Source organism: Panulirus ornatus, chromosome 33 (genome assembly GCF_036320965.1).
Source record: "Panulirus ornatus isolate Po-2019 chromosome 33, ASM3632096v1, whole genome shotgun sequence".
Lineage (NCBI taxonomy): Eukaryota > Metazoa > Arthropoda > Malacostraca > Decapoda > Palinuridae > Panulirus > Panulirus ornatus.
In genome coordinates this window covers 15,361,889-15,382,804 of record NC_092256.1, presented here as the reverse complement: position 1 = coordinate 15,382,804, position 20,916 = coordinate 15,361,889, and the positions used below count along the sequence as shown (strand labels likewise).

Sequence of the window (20,916 nt, the reverse complement as noted above, 5' to 3'; positions counted from 1 at the left end):
TGTGTTGCTTACACCTTACGAAAAAGGAATTCAAACAGCAAAAGACCAATGGGTCCTTTCGAGGCTGTGTTTGTAATACTGGACTATACTGGAAGCCCACAGATTAATGTGGTACAAACTGCCTGGCTTGCAGATATCTATACTGTTTAGATTTCATTTACTTAGGCGCAGCTTACACCAGAAGTACATATGGGAAGATATCCCTTTTGAACTCTTAATTCTCACTTCCCTGCCAGTTGTAGGCAGAGAGAACATCTTTTTTTTTTTAAAGGTTGCGTTCATGTGAGTACCCCATCCAGTAAGTGCTCCATGAGGATAGGCCTCGAACCATTAGCATACGAGGTAAGGTGCCATGGTTGATGCCACTGTACTATCTTCCCTAATGACTCCCAAACCACCAGCTACTCATCATCAGCTGCCCTCACACGAGATCCCAGGTCATCCACCTACGTCCCCCTCCTCAACCTCTTCCCCTCCCTCCCTCCACTAGAAGATCCCTCATGGGACGTCGGTGTCTCCCTCATCTCTCACCCCACTCACGCGACTCCCCAACACTACGTGGCATTATATGATTTGGGGAGAAGTATCACACCCACCTCCTTCTTCCCGTTCCTCCTCCTCTTGACCCCCCACGTGATGTGTCTGGGTGTCGGGGGTCATCATGGGTCCATTAGGGCGTCTGGCTGTATAAAATGCTGGAGTGTGCGTGTGCTTAACGCCACCGCCAGCCTCCGCACCCTGTCTTATGGGCCAGATGCCCCAGCCCACCCTCACTCGGCTCCCTCCCGCTCGCTCTCTTCCTCTCCTTGTCCTTACCCTTCGCTCTGTCCCTACCTCTTTGTTGCTTTCACAATCTCTCCGACCTCTGCCCTTCCACGGCACTGACAATGCTCTCCTTGCTGCCTTCAACTTTCTTCCCAGAGTCTATCTTTCCTCCCTCGCCACAGCTAAAAATCTTACAATGCTGGCTTATAAAGAGAGATGCTACGTTGCGTCTTTCGTTGCCCCGTTCTTTCCCACCATAATGTCTCATATCCCTCAATCCCTTCCCTTCTGTTTCCTTCTCGCTATGTCACCCTTCTCATTCGTAACCGAAATGCCCTCTCCATTTCTTCAGATCTGCTGGCACCGATTCCGTTCGCAAGGTCCCTTGTCATTCTGCATCTTCTTCACGTATTCTTCCACCTTTTCTGCTATTTTCCAAGACTATATTTCTGGGATATGGTACATCATTTTCTAAACTATACGTACAATTGAAGTACATGTCCAGGCAAATGGGTAAGCACACAGACATACAGACACACACAAGAGCACATGGCAAGGACATAACAGGAGACCTGTTGGTCCATAACGAAGTTATCTTAGAAGAAATCAATATAGTGATGAAAACAGGCATGCAAAGCTGAGGCACCTTCTCGCCCATCTATTTCTTGGTCAACTGCCAACAGGAAAACACGTGAAAAAGAAGCATGAAGTATTGTGGCGAGATAATGGCATAGAAATTTCATAGGAAAGCGTGCACTGGAAAATGTACCCTACCGTTTTGATGAAATGTCCTCTGCGGTTCGATTCCGAGAACACAGGGAATAATCAATAAGTGGCGCTGTGGGTACTGACGCCCACCAGACTAATGCTTTTCTCCCTCCTGGGTAGAAGGGTCCTTTTGAAGTTGTTCAGAGAAGCGCTGAGCCTCTCAAACGCAAGCTTATGGTGCCATGAACGACGAAAGGAGAATAGTTCTCAGGTTCTGGATAGAGCAGAGGACAAAGAACAAGGCCATACTACTTAACGCCTCACTCATCCGAAGTCAATTGAAATTCTATGTCAGAAATTCTTACTACAGTAAACGATATTGATTTCTAGATGCCCGACTTGGTGAAATTGGTGATGCTGTCCAAGACGTCCTCGTTGTTACAAGTAACAGTACTCTCTTTATGCCTCATACAAGTACTAACCAAATACAGATGTTTTCATCTGTATAGAAAGAAAACTAACAACATTTCGATTTCGGAAGTAACTCCCTATGATCGACTGCGGGGTCATAATCTTTAACAAAGCGTTCAGTCTTTATCAACATCTATTAACAGGAAACAGTTAATATATGAATTCGTGGCGGCTTATTTACGTTGAACTTAAGTTTGAAAGAACGGCCAACACCTGAACAGTTCAGGTACTGACAGGCTCCTAAGTGACCGATTATGCATTTTGGATCCTCAACGAGTCCGGTAATGCATTTTGGATACTTCTCACTCGATTACTCTATTTCATGTATATGCGCAGTATACAAAACATATAATCCGAATTAGAGACCATTACACTTGAAAGTAATTCTATAACTCTTATCTCTTATTCTTGGTTAGATATCAAGATTTACTTGCTATAAAGTAATTAGATACACCATAATCAACAGTGATAGAAGGCACAAAATAGGCGTTGGTGTGTTGCTTTTGGTTAAACTTTTCCTGTTCTTAATCATGCAATGAAAAATTTAGTCGTTGCTGATAATACCGATTCTTGTGGAACTTAAAGAAAAGCTTCATAAACGAGAAAACAACGGCATGAAAATACTGGTCTCCTACGCAGTTAGTATAGGTAAACGAAAGTCTCTGACCGGTTAATGTTTTGTTGCAATGAATACGACTATAACAGTGGAATATTTCGTAATTCCGACATCAAGGAGTGGTCAATCTTTTCCCAGCACTTCAGGAAGTGTACTCTACCTAAACTTGTTCAATAATTCCACAGTAAAGATAACCGAGAAATCCACTTGCGACGAACACATTACACGAGAATTTCCTGGGTAATGTCATGGGTGGAGCAAAGTTTGGTACGCTCAACGACAAATTACACCGGGAGATGGATCATCATGCTGCCACTAATGTCAGTCAGTATGACAGCCGTGAAGAAACAACAGAGCTTAGACGCCCATATTCTTAAAATTCTCGCTTTACCTTTTCAACAGGATAAATGGGACATCTTCAACAGTACGAAATTTTGAATTAGTTTAAAGTGACAGTTAAAGCTGCAGAAAGAACATGTAAGCGACTGCGTAGCAATAGATAAATTTCTAGATCAGAGCCCAATTTTGGAAAAATATAAACAAACTCACGGATTAGATGGCAAGAGAAGAAATAGATTTTCTCAAACAAGAGGACGAGTACACTTCTTTCACACAAGTAACGAGACGTAAATAATGCCAGTCCTGGGTTTGACGCGAAATACTTATAAAGTCTATACTTAAACGCATCTCTGAACCTGCTTTCAACTACTCCGTATGGCAAGGAAAAAGTACTTCGCCTCATCCAAGGTAAAATATTTGCCTACAATTTTTTTCTAATTTTTTGCCCCCTTCCACTACCACAAACACCCATGAAAGAACATAGTGGTCTGTGGTTTGTTTGTGTTCCTTCATTATTTTCTATGCAAGTTTGTCTCTGAAACAGTTCTAATTCTTGGTTTGATTTTGAAACTGCCTTGGCAGCCTTTCGAGAGAGGACGGCCACATAACTCAGTCTTTTCTATTTAGGATATCCCATTTTGATGGTGATTTAATCGTCCCGATTTGCATTTTATTGTTTTCAAACAGTTTTTTATTGTTTTTATGACATAATCCATAGCTATATGGCTGGACGAAGTATATTTTCCCCTCTATTTTATTTCCTCGCTTTTTAACCAACTGGACTTTATTGAAACCACATATCGTATATTTCTCTTTTTTCACTATTCAGAAAAAAAGATTATGCCAGTTATTTCTGGACGAATAAATCATAACAGTATATCAAGGAAGGTTACTTTCAGACATGATCTATTTTCCCAAAGAAAAAACCTCACATACGCTTTCACTCAACATCACTCCATCATCTGAAAACTATACTGGTCTCGAGCAGTCTTGACGTAATCAATTATAGATTGAAGAATTCGTGACGTAATGAATCATAGCAGTAACAAGGCAAAATAAAAGTCTATAAAAGTCATTTGAATGATGTCTGTTGCAACCACAGTAAGAAGAAAAAAAAAGAAGATAGTCTTATTACCAGGACGTGAAGTTATAGCACCATCATAAAAGACCCAGACAAAAGCCTTCGAGAAGCAACAAGAGAGTACTGCACATTATACATATAGGAAAAAAATATCTCCACAAAAGCCTCTTGGGTGTCTAACAAAGCGCATTATGCTCAGAGCCAGACAGACACACTGTCTTTGAGGAACTCTGTCCCTTAGTATACTATAACAGAGAGGTCAAAATACCTCTAAAATCGACCTGTAGTACCCTGCTTATACTTCATTCTACCCCTGACGCCCGGGTTTGGAAAAATATTCCCATTAATCTTTGTGGTGCTTATTTCTCAGAGCAAGACAGCCTTTCCCTCCCTCTCGTGATGCTGGACTATGCTGTCAATTCGTCTTGTGAAATGGAACGTCGCGGCCAAAGCTAGGAAAAGAAACGGACCTGCTGTATGTTCTCCGTGTGAACGCTGTTAAACCAAGAATCGCATCTCCCAACGTCTTGTGCAGCTGTTTTCGTCTCCAGCCGAAGGGTGAATGAAATATGGAACATCCGTGGCACCTGGAGATGACAAAAACGTATAAAACCGATCATGGAGCTACGACAGACAGTAGTTGTGGATCCTTCAAGGGAAGGGGAAAGGAGGAGGAAGGGATAACAGCCTCAGCTGCGGGAGAAACTGATGCAAACGTTAACCGCGGGCGAATCTGTCAACACTCTAGATCACAGGACTTGTAAAAAAAAAAAAAAGTAATTTTAAGAAAAAAAAAAGCCAGTTTCGTAACATTTATAACGTTGTGTTGGACATGCATCCCCCGATATGTAGAGGCGATCATCTCTACATCCTTCGACTTAAAAACTCCGACATCGAACCACGGTCCTGCGATTTCAAGAGAGTCTCAAGTCACTCCTCTCCCTACACATACACACTGGCTCCATAGACGTTGTCCTGATCAAAGCCTCCTGGGGAATATTTTACTTCATATCCTGCACGGGTTCGAGAGCCGTGTCTTCGCTGTGAACTAATAACTAGCTAAAATTACAGTAAAAGGGACGTTAGTTCTACAAAATCGGTTTCTCTATACGAACACTAACTATTCGCGTTTCACACAACGAAATGTTTGCCCGATAGTATTATATAACACTGCATTCAGAGTCAAAGAAAAAAATGTATTCAGTTGCTATTTGAAGAGAATGTATCGGTACCCCACTGTTTATTGGGGGACCATTTCTCAAAAACCGTACCTGTTTTTTTGTTTTTTTTTGCATTCTGATGGTATTTTCTCCCCAGTTTTTGTAAATCATTTCATACGAAATCGGCTTAATTCTTCACTTTGTTGTATAATCAGTAGTTTTCGGATGATATTTCTTTTTCAAGTATAGAATTCTCGGAGACATTAGTTCTAGTGGACATTATCCATAGCCTTTCTCTCAGTCAGTATCTGCTGTGTACAATGTCTCTCTCAGCTTCTACCGTCATGAACATTTCTGTCTGCGGCCATTACCTAAAATCCTCTACATAGTATTTTTATCTTAGACGTTATCAACTAATTGCATTGACCCTAGCGGCCGTAGTGCGTTATACATTTCCCAGCGTCCAATGTACAGGACATTACCATCAGTAGCCAATTTGTATGATCTGTCATTAACCACTGCACATTCTTTTCAAGGATCATTATCCTTGATGCTTCTATGAAGACAGCTACCAACCCCTTTCAAGGTGCTACAACTCCACTCCTCGATTCTCTATTTTGAACTTTAATATTCCTCCCTAATCCCACTCCGCAACCTACCTAATCACATGACCACAGGAGCACCAACTCCTTCCCTCCCACTACCATACCACTAATCAATCCCTCCCTCCCCATGGCCCTTTCACAAGGCCACCCTTTCCATCTTCCTAAACCCTGCAAGGGACCACACTTTCCTCCATCACCATCTCGAGACTAATCCTTCTCTTTCCCAAGACTTCTCCAGATTTAGGTCTCTCCTCTCCCAGCTTCCCAGTGCTATTAGTTCTCCCCTCCCTAAACTCATTTTGTACCACTCTTCCTTCAAAGCCCCCTCAAAGGACTATCCCTTTTTCTCAAACTCCTCTAAAGGCCCGTACCTCCTGAACTCCACTACACGTTCACTCTCCCTTTCCCTTCCTATCCCTTTCAAACGTCCATTTCCTCCCTTCCATTATTCCCATCTATCAGCTCCTCTTTCCCATTTTCCATGCCCTTCAGACTCTCCTTAAATCCTCTTCTCATCGTGTTTCTCCTCCTCTTTCTCTTTAATTCTCTTCCGTTGCACTCCCAACCACCCATTACCACCTTATTCTCATCCATGGCTTCAGCGTTTTGGCTTGTTCATCAACATTGTTCTCATGAACATTACGAAGCAAGCAAAGTTCTCTCTCTCTCTCTCTCTCTCTACTCATCAACACATGGTCCTCTCTTCCCCAACATAATTTCCTAATCTCCTTTCTCTAACGAACCCCAAACTTCTCACGCTTCCATCAAGCCCTTACTTATCCTAATACCACCCCCCCCCCCATCCCACTTACATCCTCCCTCTCTCTTCCTTTACTTCTTCCTTTCCTTGTCTCCTTCCTCCTCTTGTCAATCAGGCCCTTTGAGATTCTAATATCCTCTCTCTCTCTCTCTCTCTCTCCCTTTCCCTTTTATTCCTCCCTTTTCTCCTGCTCCTTCCCCTCTTCCCTACACTGCTTCCCTCTTTTTTCATTGCATGACCGTTGATTTCTGTCCAGGGCTTCCCCATTCCAGGGTGCCCTTCTTACCCCAGAGGGATAAGCACCCCCAGGGCACCAAAGACCCGGACCAGGATTACCAATAACCCATCCATCTCCATAATTTTGACAAGGAACAGCTGCTCTGTTTCACTCGTAAATGGATGTTCCGTTTTTTCTTCACTATCCCTTCCTCCCTCTTATACTCCTCGCTGGATATCTTCCACCTCTCTCTCTCTCTCTCTCTCTCTCTCTCTCTCTCTCTCTCTCTCTCTCTCTCTCTCTCTCTCATATTCCGTGTATGGATATGCGTGTGCAACAGCATGCGTCTCTCTCTTTCCTTCTCCATTCTTGTAATTTTCTTTTCAATCTCTCTCTCAACTTCTAATTGTTCCCCTTCCCTTTTCTTCCTAAATAATAAAAAAAAGTGCCTCCGCGAGCAGATATGTTACCCTTACCACAAAAGCGACGTAAAAAGAAACGTATAAAAGAAATGAGAAAAAAAAAATTACAATTGGGAGAAGAAAACTGTTTTATTCAAGTCCTCTTTTAAACATTTTGAGTTTCATTTGCTAACGAGAAAGACTGTGCTGTACAAGCATACCCGCCAACATCCCGAGCCACTGGGGGGGACCCAGAGAAAGACTTGTATGATTTATAAATTCCATCGTCTTACCACAAGACATAAGGTATACACGATGTAAAATGAAGACGAATAATTCTATGCACAGAGTCAACGTGATATTCTGAGCCATTAGGATGTACTGTGCTGAGCAAGGGGACAGCGAGTATGATATTGGAAATCGTTAGGAAAATACATGAATGAAAAAATTCGTCTTTGCCCCAGACTAGAACCTCTCTCTCCCCTATTTCTCTCGCCCTCCAATTTTTCTCTCTAATTTTCTACTTGCTTGCTCTCTCTCTTCCCCCCACCCCCTCTACAATTGTATCAACATTCATTCATCCGCCAGAAAAGGTGGAAGACGCAGAACACGCAAGAATCACCATTACAGGACATGAGGGGGAAATAAAATAACCTTCTTTGCAACGCGGATGACGAATGGTAAGGCAAGGAAGGAAGAAAAGAAAGACAAAAAAAGAAAGAAAAATGATGCTTCAATATCCATTCTCTGAAACAAAAGAGGAAGGTATGAAAGGCGAGCCAGTTCCGATATCCAAGCGTCCGGTTCAAGCAAAAATAACCCCCTATTTTTTTTCTCCTCTCTCTTTCTCTCTCTCTCTCTAGCTTGCCACAAGCCCGGCACCACAGTACAACCCGGATTAAAGTTTACTCGGATGCACAAAAGGGATCATATATCCTCAGAATATGGTGAAAAATATACTGCCTCTATCTACTAAAACAGAAGATGTGGAAGGGTAAAACAGCGTTCGGATATAATATATATATATATATATATATATATATATATATATATATATATATATATATATATATATAAATAAACTAGAAGACTTCTAACACATACAATGACTGGGCCTGTCAAATTCGCATGTAATAACTATGATGAAGTGGACATATATTGTGGTGGGATTTACGCGGTGGAAATATTGGGCAATGCGTTTGTATAACTCCGACAAGCAAGTTTGGAAGTGTCTGTTTTTGCGCGTTTGTTGGAACAAATATACGACACTATTTTTACGCCAGCTTGGCTTAAAAGTTACTTAAAATTATGATATCCTTAAACACTGAAAAGAAAAATATTCTTTGGGCATAAATATATAGATTTTATCCCCCCCCCTAAAAAAATTACCACTTAAATTCGTCTGCAGAAACAAATACTTTTCTTGTCTGTAATTAACTTCAGAATGTTTTTTGATAAACATATAAAACTCGCGCCAGGGTTCGAAGAGCATATCTAAATTCACTACGGCCCGTCTACACTGCAAAGTTAGAAGTGTATATATATTTTCCTTCACCTTTGTGTTGGGCGAGAACTTTTCAGTGGTGAATGAAGGCAGTATATCATCAGCTGAAGTGCCCTTTCACAGTAAGACAGGGATCCTTGCAACAACAATTTCTTAAACGCAAAATCTAACAAAATGTTTCCAGATATGTGCAATAATCATACGTTTCCAGACACGCGCAATAACCATACGTTTCCAGATACGTGCAATCACTGATAGACGTATACGCATACACTAACATGCTTTTGCAAAAGTAACTATGCATTAGCAAGCAGACACAAGTCTTTAGGCAAATGTATTTGCGCAATCACATACAAATATACATATGCTTGCGGTGATGACTTTAGTCACTCTCTATGCTGTTGTCAGTAATAAAGACAAAAATACATCACAGACCGTATATCAACTTTTCACGCGAGCGTATTTCTGCATAAATGCAAAAGATACTTACGAATTAATGGGGGGATTATTTTTCAACCCGAGAGGAACCGAGGTGAAACTTTGAACCCCTGACCCTAAAAGGAACCGGTGGACTCCTTCGTCGAAGTGGAAATCCTTTACATCCCAATACGAGCTAGGGGAACACCAGGAGCCGAAAGTGAAAGCCTTGGGTCTTAAAATTTTGACAAGATCGGAGCTCAGTTCGAGGTGCTATCGAGAGCAAGTGATGCGAACAATACTATGCATTCGAAACCTTGAAATGAATACATTCAAACAAATATACCAAACAATTTCGGGAAATAAGGTTGTGGCTTTTGTTCAAAACGATCATGCAACTCAAAATGTTCATAATTCGAAAAAGAAAATTTTTTAAATATAACAGAAAAGGATAAAATGAGATATTTCTATTCGACAGACTGAAAATGGAGAAAATGCCTCGAGGCTTGGTGGTCGAACAAATGTCTCGAAGCATGGTTCGAATAAATCAACAAGAACCTGAACTTACCTTTGACGTCCAGACCTCCTCTGAACTTGTCCCAGCCTCGCAGTCGTACCCTTTCTCCCAGAAGACCCAGGAACTTGTCGAAGTGGCGGCTACCTCCCTCTGGTGGAGAACCAATTGGAATTTAAGTCATCCGAGAGGCAGAAGGTTAATGTTTACATTTGTGTGGCTATAGATATCTTTTGATATGCATGTCTCGTTCACACTCTCTCTCTCTCTCTCTCTCTCTCTCTCTCTCTCTCTCTCTCTCTCTCTCTCTCTCTCTCATTACTTCATTTCTAATTCAATGGTACTGTAGAATCTCAACAATCAATGCAAAATCAATAAAATTACATTAAATTCAAATTTTGTTAACATGCATTTTTTTTTTGATAACCTAAAGATATTTGGCGTTACATTTTCTCAACACATATTGATCAAGAGCAATGTACTGTACAGAGTTCCTCACTTACGCTAATTTCCTTGAAAGAATACATTTCAAAACTGCTTAAAATCATAATCTCAAGGCCGGCGCTCATTCTACTCGTTTAGAATAAGAATTGATCGCGAAAAATGTTTTGGTATACTGTAAACGATACCGTTTGTGATTAATGTTCTTATTGACTACCAAGTTCACTATAAACATTAATGGTAGAGTATTTTACTTTTAAACCTAGCAACATTCAAGAACACTACGTTCTAAGTAAAATTTCCTTAACAACGCCCTACAGTAAATGTGCCTTTTTTTATTCCCCGCAATTTGAAGATAGAACCTTCCAATAGATTTAGTCTTGTGTTACAAGACCTCTACCAACAGAGAGGCGATATATTATAGAATAAAGACGGTGGGGAACCAACGTAATTACCTGGTTGTTCATCGTTTGGTTACGCTATGTAGATTGTCGAGATGGGTTTGTTTACATTTAGTTTGTCCCAGTTTGCTTTGGCGTGTCAGCCACTACCTCTCAGAACTACCAGCCCCTTCATTACCAGAATGTCGTTAGGGAAATCGTATACAAAGTTACTGGTACCTATGAATCTGGAGTCTAAGAATATATATTTTTGTTTACATCCATGTCCCACGGACATGACAAACGTACCGAACTTTCATACGAACCAGGTGTGTACCGAACTTCTGAAGAAACTAGAACCTAATGAAAAAATAAAGAAAAAAAAATGTTAGAGAATGAAATATTAAAGAATATTCTAAACACGAAGAAGACTGTGGTACGTAAAAAAAACCATTCTGTTGATGCGCCTGACAAAGTTTTCACTGCCTGAGAGACAACGGAGAAAGAGAAACGGTCAGTCAGTCTCAGCTGAACAAAAGTCGACAAAATAGTGTAGATTCCCTGAACTACAGCATTCGAACCTCTATGGACTCGAATCAAACGAACCAGGATCTTTTTTCGTCGTTAAGGTTCTCACCGACCAATGAGCCACCACTACCTCTGCAAGAAGACACTTATAGCAAAACTCCGGGACTAATACCGAACTGTATATCCTAACCATTAGACATGCCAGTCTCTTACCTACAGAATGTTATCTTTGAAGATCCACCAAACATCCACCGGTCATTTCGCAGACGAAACTTTTCTGTGCGTTGATGATGCCACTCCAGTACACTCCTACGTGAGGCGTCACACGCTCGGAGCGGGGTTCGTTACCCCCTGACAACACCTCGGGATCTCCACAGTGCTTCCACCTACATCGCTATCAGCGACTCCAAGCGGCGAGTGGTTGCACTTTCAAACTACTGAACTACTATCGAATACATTAGACACGAGCATTCCACACAGCATCTTAGTAGGACTCTTATTTCCAGGATACGCTGGAATCTTTATAATTCCTAGGTGCTGCGGATTTTCCATAATTTCACATTACAGAAGAGGGCTTGCGTTCCCAGAAGATTAACACGTGTCTATGATTAAAGAAAACTAAGATATTTCATGAAATCTGGATGATAGAAAAAAAAATAGCTATGTATATGCTTTTAGAATGCAAATAATTTCAACATTTCAAAAACACTAGAAGCATATTTTCAACGGCGTAAGAGTGGTTTCAAGCGCAGTGATACCCAGAAATGATTAATATCAGAGAAATGAAGATGGAGAATATTTCCCCCCAAGTCATAACACTGGAAACGTTAATCAGAATTCGCAAGCAGTGAGAAAAGTTTATATCTGGAAAAAGTCGGAAAGATATTCATTATTTTCTATTTTCCAAACATGTCCTCAACCAGAAAGGTGCTCAAGAAAGTTTATAATGTCATAGTATTAAAGGAGCTCGTCCCTAATTACAGAAGACTCAAGAGTGTTCATAACTCCAACACACATACCCCTGGGGGGTCTGGTATTTCCAGAAGGATAAAAGACTCCATCATTTAAAGGATTTCATGAGCGAGCATAAGTCCTGTTATTTACAGCGGGGTACATAAATCTGGAGATTTCATGAAGTAAGATAAGTCCAAAAGGATAAGAAGGCCCATTATTCCAGAGATCTGAATAAGAAATATCTCGCACCTGAACGGAAAATAAAAGTCACATTTCCAGATGTTCAGGAAGTTTCACGCTCTACAAAAATTCGCATAGTCTCTAGAGTTGAGATGAGCCATAGTTCCAGTGAATAATGGAGGATTTAAAATCAAAGAGTTCCGCAGGCGAACAAAAGTCCAAGATATTTAAGAATCCATAATTCCAGGAACTTACGGAGGGTTTACATTTCCAGAGCGTCTAGAGATCATAATTAAATAGGGCCAAGAAGGACTGTAGTTAAGGAGATTTACACAGGGTTCGTATTTTCAAGAGTTTTCCAGGAGGACAATAACTTCCGTGTGCCAAGAGGGCTCATACTTCCAGAGATTTTAGGAGGATATATAATTAAAAAAGTGTTCAGCGGGAGGCTCTACAGTTCCAGGTTATACTAAAGACTACACAATCGGTACGTTAACCCATATTTCTACAGGGGTCGAACCGTCCCACTTTTCGTTCTACGAAATCAAGAACTTTCAGATTTCCTTATCCTTAAACACTAGTAACGTAACAGGGAGTTCTAGCATCACTGGTGAGTTGCTGTGACGACCTTAGCAAGAAATGTGTAGAGTGGACAATGCCATCATCATCGTACTGTTACCTGAACTTTAAAACGAAATTATTTGAATCGAAAGATTCTGGTACGCTCTGGTCTTTGTTCAGTTTACCAGTAATCTATATCAGTTGTGCCATAATTACGTCTTCCCAAAATTATGATTATTCTTTTTTGAAGTAATAACAAAACAATATGAAACGTAGCCAGCAATATAACACGAGTGGAAAATTATCATTTTCACATCTTCTGAAAATGCTTTAACTCACGTCAAGCACTTCAACCATAATACAAGATATTGATACTTAAACTGTTAACCATACGAGTGAATTCACAGACACACAACAATGGAAAAAAAGGCTGAAGATTAACTCGTGCCACTTGAAGCTTTGAAACGCTCTAAAAACCAGGATTTTCGGAGCTACGGACACTACCAAGACGAGAAACATATTGGGTTAGGTCCTTAACGTCTTCCAAGTGCAAGGTTGCCACCTACCCATTTATTCCGAGAACCAAGGGAGGTGTTGTTGAAAGTCTTCTTATCTTTGAGTCTGCCCCTCCGTCTTAGGGTATCTTCCGTAACAATTATATCGTTGTTTCTCATTTTACATTTCCCATTGTTAAACCCACTTACGTCGAGTATTTATCTTGAAGCGATTGTTAAAGCTATCTCGCAAAGTCTCAGTAGCCGTTTTGATGATCAGGAAATAAGCGGAGGAGAAATTTAATTCTCGAAATCTTAAATTCAATCTGTCGTCTTTAATTAAATTCGTGAGAAACAGAAGAGCTTTAATCCGATTATGAATTCGTTCGTGGTGACGGCAGCACGTGTTGTGTTGGCGGAGATGGTGGCGGTATTGTTGGCGGTCGCGGTGATGGTGAATGAGGGTGGTGATGGTGCTTTGCTAGATATGTTGGTGTTGGGTGGTGGTGATGGCGTTGGTGATAAAGGTGATAATGGTGCGTTGCTAGATATATTGATGGTGGCGATGTTGCACAGGATGATCTTGGAAGCAGCAGTGGGTGGCGGTTGTGATGGTGACCACCATAATAACAACCACCATCGCCACTGGCTGTGATGGTGACCACCATAATAACAACCACCATCGCCACTGGTTGTGATGGTGACCACCATAATAAGAACCACCATCGCCACTGGTTGTGATGGTGACCACCATAATAACAACCACCATCGCCACTGGTTGTGATGGTGACCACCATAATAACAACCACCATCGCCACTGGTTGTGATAGTGACCACCATAATAACAACCACCATCGCCACTGGTTGTGATGGTGACCACCACCATAATAACAACCACCATCGCCACTGGTTGTGATGGTGACCACCATAATAACAACCACCATCGCCACTGGCAGAGATGGTGACTACCATAATAACAACCACCATCGCCAGTGGTTGAGATGGTGACCACCATAATAACAACCACCATCGCCACTGGAGCCACTACCAAGACCGTCAAACTACCACTGCTATCATCATCACCATCGTCTCTACCATAACTACCATGACTATTACCAAGACAGCGATGGTGGTGAATTATGGTGGTGATGCGGAAGAGGTGGTGACTGGATTTCATGGTGATGTTGGCTGGTGCCAGTGGTGGCGGTAGCGATGTCAATAGTGATACTGTCGCTTAGTTATGCATGCTTTAAGTAGGTCGTTTGGCCTTTGTCGTTCACCCAGCTGTTTCATGAGGACCGAGAAGAGACTTCCTTAGTAGGTCGTCTGTCCTTTGTCGCTCACCCAGCTTTCCACGCGGGACGAAAAGCGACAGGAAAACGTCCGCTTGTCGTCCACCTGAGGCATAATCTTCTCCTTTAAGACGCTCAACCTTTCTGCCAATTTTAAGTCGCCAGCTCATCTGGAACGTGGAAAAACTTCTACTCATTTGAGACCTTTGCCTCGAGCGTAAGAGTTCCCTAAAGCATCTGTTTGAAGTCCAAAACTTGTCTTGCACTTACGGGATGTTCAGGCCCGTTAGCTCATAACAGGACACCACCTTGTTGAAGCTTTTGTGACCTGTAAATTTTCTCTTTTTTTTTTTTAAGAATGTTAAGAATGCCGACATATTTTCAGTACATCTTTATAGTACTTTATAATTTAGTACCAATGGAAAGAGCTAGTTTCTTTAGCATGTCACGAGAAACTACTTTTATAAACACATTTAGAAATGTGCTGAGTCTTAAAGATTTTCGAAACGTCAAATCACGTGTTATGTTTTAACATCCATCCTTTGAGACCACATTCAGATTCCGGCGTATGTACATCACCCACACACGTCTACAAATTATCTAAGTTTAAACGAAGTTAACATAGGGTAACATAGTCTTGTAAGGTATCTGAAAGAACTCTTAGTAGTTGGAAAATTCGAACCGACAGCTCATAATCATCTTACTGAATATCACGACCACAGAATATTAGCTCAGATCTCCCCTGTCGATAACACGGAAGGGCGTTCATCCATCCATATGGGAGCTGGTCTATGAGCTAGTATCAAACAAAGAGTATGGATGAAGAAGACTGAGGTAATGTAATAGTGATGGCGAAGACTACAGTAATATAGACTCTAGAAGTAGGGGTGGTATAGGCTGTATTAGTGTACACTCTGGATACACTGTCTCCCTCAGTTTGGGTGAATGGATTCGACCAGTGTAATCCGAGGGGGTCGAAGTATCGTTGACGAGCCTAGGGACTACAGGCCAGCGTTTAACCATAGCATATCCTCGACCTCACCATGAGACGGTCAGTCGTGTCTTGGACAACGATTATGACTCGCTAGGATAACATTTAGAAGATGAAAACGGCAATGCAAGGAGAAATTATACCAAGTTCCCTCAAAAAGACAAAAGTGGGGGGATATAGATCAAAAGTATTCCTTGAGAAGTGTACACACACACACACACACACACACACACACACACACACACACACGCACACACACACACACACACACACACACACACACACACACACACACACAAACATTGCCTGAAGGTAGATATCAGAAACACTCTTAATGATATGGATAAGGATAACTATTCTTAGCATGTATCAGGTGAAAAGCGAAGTATGCCTCTCCCGTTTGGACATCGCAATCAAAGAAGCACAAAGAGACAATGGAGATCTAGAAAAGGGCATTACGGTATTATCAGAATCAGGAGAGCTTAGTTACAAATCTGTGGGTACAGGCAGTATATGTAACTGTTATGGAAGAGAGAAGAGCAAGGGGCGATTGATCACAAGCTTGAAACTTTTGAATCAGTCTGTTAATATGGTCAGTGGACATCTCTTCGGAATATGCAGAGAAAGAGCAGTGAGAGACCCAAACAAAATACTAAGCTAGAGAAATTATCAAAATGATGAAAAGGGGTTCTCTTATTGTATCAGAGTAGGGAAGAAATGGAGTACGAGACGACAGTGTAAATAATGACGCTATAAATAAGTTTGAAACTGTGTGTGTGTGTTGATTAGAGTAAATTTTAGGGATGGGGCCCCACAAATGAAGAACTCCGTCCATGTACAGTACAGAAAAGGTAATCACAGAAGGATGATAACCCCGAACACAGAGGACAATGATACCCCCGAACACAGAGAACAATGATACCACCGAACACAAAGAACACTTCAGCCTTACATAGATCCACAAACATGTGTGGATACAGACACGCACATACATACACCCAATAATATTTTCGAAAACAAATACAATCTTATATACGCAAAAGTGTGTTTGATTACACAGGTTCATTTAACACAGCCACGGACGAACGAAAAATGCGACAAGAAAATGTTGAAGAAGAAACAAAACTTTGCCCAAATTTCACGCAACTCAGGGATGTCTTTTGTGTTCGCTTGTACCTTGAAGGCAGAGAATGGCATGAACAACTAACTATCCTGAGGTAAGCCATTCACTGCACAACATTCTCATTATACACATTACGAAGCCATCTGACAATACTGTGAGCTTAACAAGAGTCTACATTCAATTGAATGTAATACAAAAATATTATATATATATATATATATATATATATATATATATATATATATATATATATATATATATATATATATATATATATATATGTGTGTGTGTGTGTGTGTGTGTGTGTGTGTGTGTGTGTGTGTGTGTGTGTGTGTGTGTGTGTGTGTGTGTGTCTGTGTGTGTGTGTCTGTTTGCCTGTGTGTGTGTGCAATTCAAAAAGCTATGTTGACGATTGTGGAGACAGATATTCCCGCTTTAATTCTTGTACCTAGTGCGGATTATCTTTCACCTACACAAGACAGAAAACCCGCATCTAAAGCTGAGATTCCCTTGATATATAACACAATAATGACTTTTACGTGGTACAACCAGATGTATGTGATACATCGTATGAATCCATATATGTATTCATAACTGCATACTCAATACGTACAGTGCTTTGTATACAACTGAAGACTAAAAATGTTCGAAGACTAAGCGGTTAACGCATAAACTTAACGAAATGCCGCACCACGTTTCAATATGTTGACCTCCCCCAAACCCCCATTATCCCACCAAACCTCCATCCCCTACCCAGCCTAAAACTGCTCCACTTCCTCACCCCCACTACAATCTTCAGTAAACATCAGACGCGTATCAAGTTAAATGAAAACTTAAGAAGCATTAAAAGAAAAAATAAGTTTATAGCATGCAATTCGCCAAAAGAACATTCCGAGTTTTTCTTTTTTACTGTCACATACCAGAAACAGTCAAGCATCACAACATATTTTCTTTTCCTTGTTTTATGTCTGCAGCTTGAACGTGGTATGTAAACAATGAAGAATATAATCTCCCTCCACAGAGGACGGAGGCAACTTGATACATTGCCATGAAGACGACACGAGCAGCTTTTATAAAGGACAGTCATCCTTGAGCCCCGTCAGACCAGCTAAGTTGAAAAGTTGACGTGTGTTCTAAGTTCTTCTCAGGGAACAGCTGTTTCGCGATAGTTCATAACATTAGAGTATTATCATTCTGATGAACATCGAAAGGAATTACAGACCAGATTATCATTCTCATATCTCATACGTCCTTAAACTCTGTAATTTTAAAGTTGATCTCGACAAAACAGTACTCAAGGCAAGACTTAGAATTCGTCCTCAGAGTTGATTGTCCATAATCGCCAATCCACCCAAATAGCCGTGGAAAAGTAAATGGAAAAGCAGACAAGAGCCTGACCAGCTGTTTGCACAGAGGCACCAACAGTATCAAGAGAACCAAAAATATGATTACATCGATAAGGATGATATGTATTTATCAAACGTTGAAAGACAGATGATAAAGAATTAAATAGGACACTGCCAATTAGCATTAACTATCCAACTATCCATCTCCCACATTAATCCAAGTGAGTCTCTCCCAGCTCCTGTCGAATTCGAATTATTCACAGATTCTTTTACAGCTCGTGTCAAAATTTCATTATTCACAAATTCTTTCGGTAAATGTATCCTTAAGCGTATACTCAGGTACACGAGATATAATTTCACCTCATTACTTAAATGCCTCTCTCCACTGTTCAAGACATTTTCCTCTTTCCGTCTTTCTATTCTTCTGCAAATTTTTTTCAACTGCATTCCTCAAAACGTTTCATTACAAAGGTGCCCTCTCTTTCCTAAGCTCTTCCTCTCCTTTGTCCCTCATATAAAAGTACCACTCGGAGCCTACATTCTCTCTCGTCCTTAAGATAAAAGTATCACTCGAAACCTACATTTCTTCCTCTCCTTTTGGCATATTCCCACTGATTCTCCATCCCACCATCAAGAAATGTCGCCATCTTAACACCTTAATTACCGAAAAAGGAAAAGATTACCGCCCATGACAACCTTATACGATCGTCCACCTTTAACCTATAACCTCATCAACTACTTTCCTTTAGTCTTCTCCCTTTCCCCTAACCTTCCCCTTTCTCTCCCTTTCCCTCCCCTTTCTAGGCATTCCCCCTCTCCACCCATCATCCCCTCAAACAGACGTTTAATCGCTCTGGGGACTTGACAAGCGACGTGATAACGAAGGTCAGGTCAACAAAGCTGCCTAATCTGTTGACCCGAAATACACATGGGTGTTGAAACGTTGCAGCGTTGGAAGGAGGGGCAGGATAGGGGCTGTGGAAGGTGGAGGAGACGCAAATAGGAGACCAGTGCAAGGTGGAGACAGTGCAGGTGCGGCGCAAATTGAATATGCAGGATATACGAAAACACTATGATAGAAATTGTACACAAAACACACACACACACACACACACACACACACACACACACACACACATGGGTTTCCGTGGTGAAGAAATTTGCGTTACTAGCTATAAGTCAGCATAAGCTCACCCGAGGTTTGGGATCACAAGGGTTCATATTTTAGATACGGCACTCGACCCACAACCAACTAAGGTGTTCATCCTTCGGAGCACTAGGGTTGATTGATAAATGTGTGTGTGTGTGTGTGTGTGTGTGTGTGTGTGTGTGTGTACACAAGCAAGAATAAAAACATGCTAGATATAAGCAAGATTAAGAAACGGTAAAGATTCAAAGATAAAAACACACATACATTTAGGTATACACAAAAACAAACACAAAAACACGCATATGATATATATCCTTCAGGCACGACATCTTCACGCTAGATTATAGTGTTACCAAGACTTCATAACTATCATTAATTTATGGATATCTTTTGAAAAAATAGAGGATTTGTTTGATAAGCCCCGCAGTGTCCAAATAAATGGCACCCACCTAAACACACACACACCTCTTACTCTGGTAGATACAACAGTCGACCCACGAAATAGATGCAGAATTTTAAGCTTTTGCTAACCGGTTTCAAAGGAGATTTGAATGTAGGTATTCCAACTATTGCATATCAAAAAATATTTATACAAACTGTTTCATGTCATTTATATGTATTCGTTACATATCCTAGCATATGTATTAGGAGAGTGACATATCAAAAATATGTAAACGAAATGTTGCATATCAGGTACATGTATCCCGATAGTTACATACTCCACTATATATATTCGAAGAGTGACATATCATAAAACTAAGTAGTGTTTTGACATTTCTACTTTACATGCTACATGCTGGTCGTGCCTTTTTCGAAAATAGTTTCCAGAAATTCATTTGGAAGATAAACAGTTTGTTCACTGGTATCAATATAAGAAATATATCCTTTCCTGTTCTTGCCCTTATAGTATGAAGATGTCTTCATCCATGAAGCAGACGAAGACTTATAACACTGGACTTCACATACGTACGTTCGGTGCATAGAAGCGGAGGACACATAGGGGTGGGAGGGAGGGAAGGGGGAGGGAGGGGGATGGGAGGAGAGGTGGAGCTGAGTATGAGAAGAGACGTGGGTAAGAGAAAATGGAAATGGAGAGGAGTGGAGAAGAGAGAGAGGGAAAAACAAATTTATCCCACCCACCTCGCGCCTCTTATGAATTGAATTGGTGGACACTTCATAATTTCGTAGTCTGAAAATTCTTTAAATAGTTTATGGAGAAGTGGTAAGTCATGCAAGAGGTGTCACGTTAATTAGTAATGCATGTATGTGTGTGTGTGTGTGTGTGTGTGTGTGTGTGTGTGTGTGTGTGTGTGTGTGAATACGTATTTTTCTGGTATATGCATACATGAACACCACACACACACACACACACACACACATGCAACCACATGTCACCACCGACCTCGCAATATTACCAGCATGCATCAAAACCCCTCGACAAACAAGCAGTCCTCCTCGCCTCCGCCAGAATCACAGATGTCATCCACTCTCTATCTCTCCACAGCCCGCATCAGCCCCCTGCCTTACAACAGGCAAGGGAACCCTCCTTCCTGATAGCTGTAGTCTCACGCAGGACCGACTGAACGTCTACGTATGAACCCCAAAGTTTTCATTTCTACCGTATTTTGGTCTCGTGCGAGGGAAAGACACACAACGGGAGGCAAGGTGGTCAATGACGAGGTTACTTTTAAAAGGACAGGGTAAAGAAGCAGAAGACTTTCTCTCTGAAGACTTTTGCCGTTGCACGACACTTGTATTCACAAAAACTATATTGGCACTATAACTTCCTGTTATTCATGTCATACATATATTCTGCATCCATTAGATCACTACAGGGGTACTTTTCGACGCAGCTATAGCTCCAATAGTCCTTGCAGAGAATATTTGTAGTAAATGCAACCGACTATACATTCAGAAC

At 41.0% G+C, this 20,916-nt stretch overlaps 1 protein-coding gene across 1 annotated transcript in view; it reads right to left on the bottom strand.

Annotated features, from left to right (window-relative positions):
- Positions 1 to 20,916, bottom strand: part of LOC139759487 (GTPase-activating Rap/Ran-GAP domain-like protein 3) — a 628,035-nt gene that overhangs the window by 190,952 nt on the left and 416,167 nt on the right. The window contains 1 exon segment of the mRNA XM_071681664.1: positions 9,613 to 9,711. Coding sequence (XP_071537765.1) covers positions 9,613 to 9,711 — 99 coding nt within the window.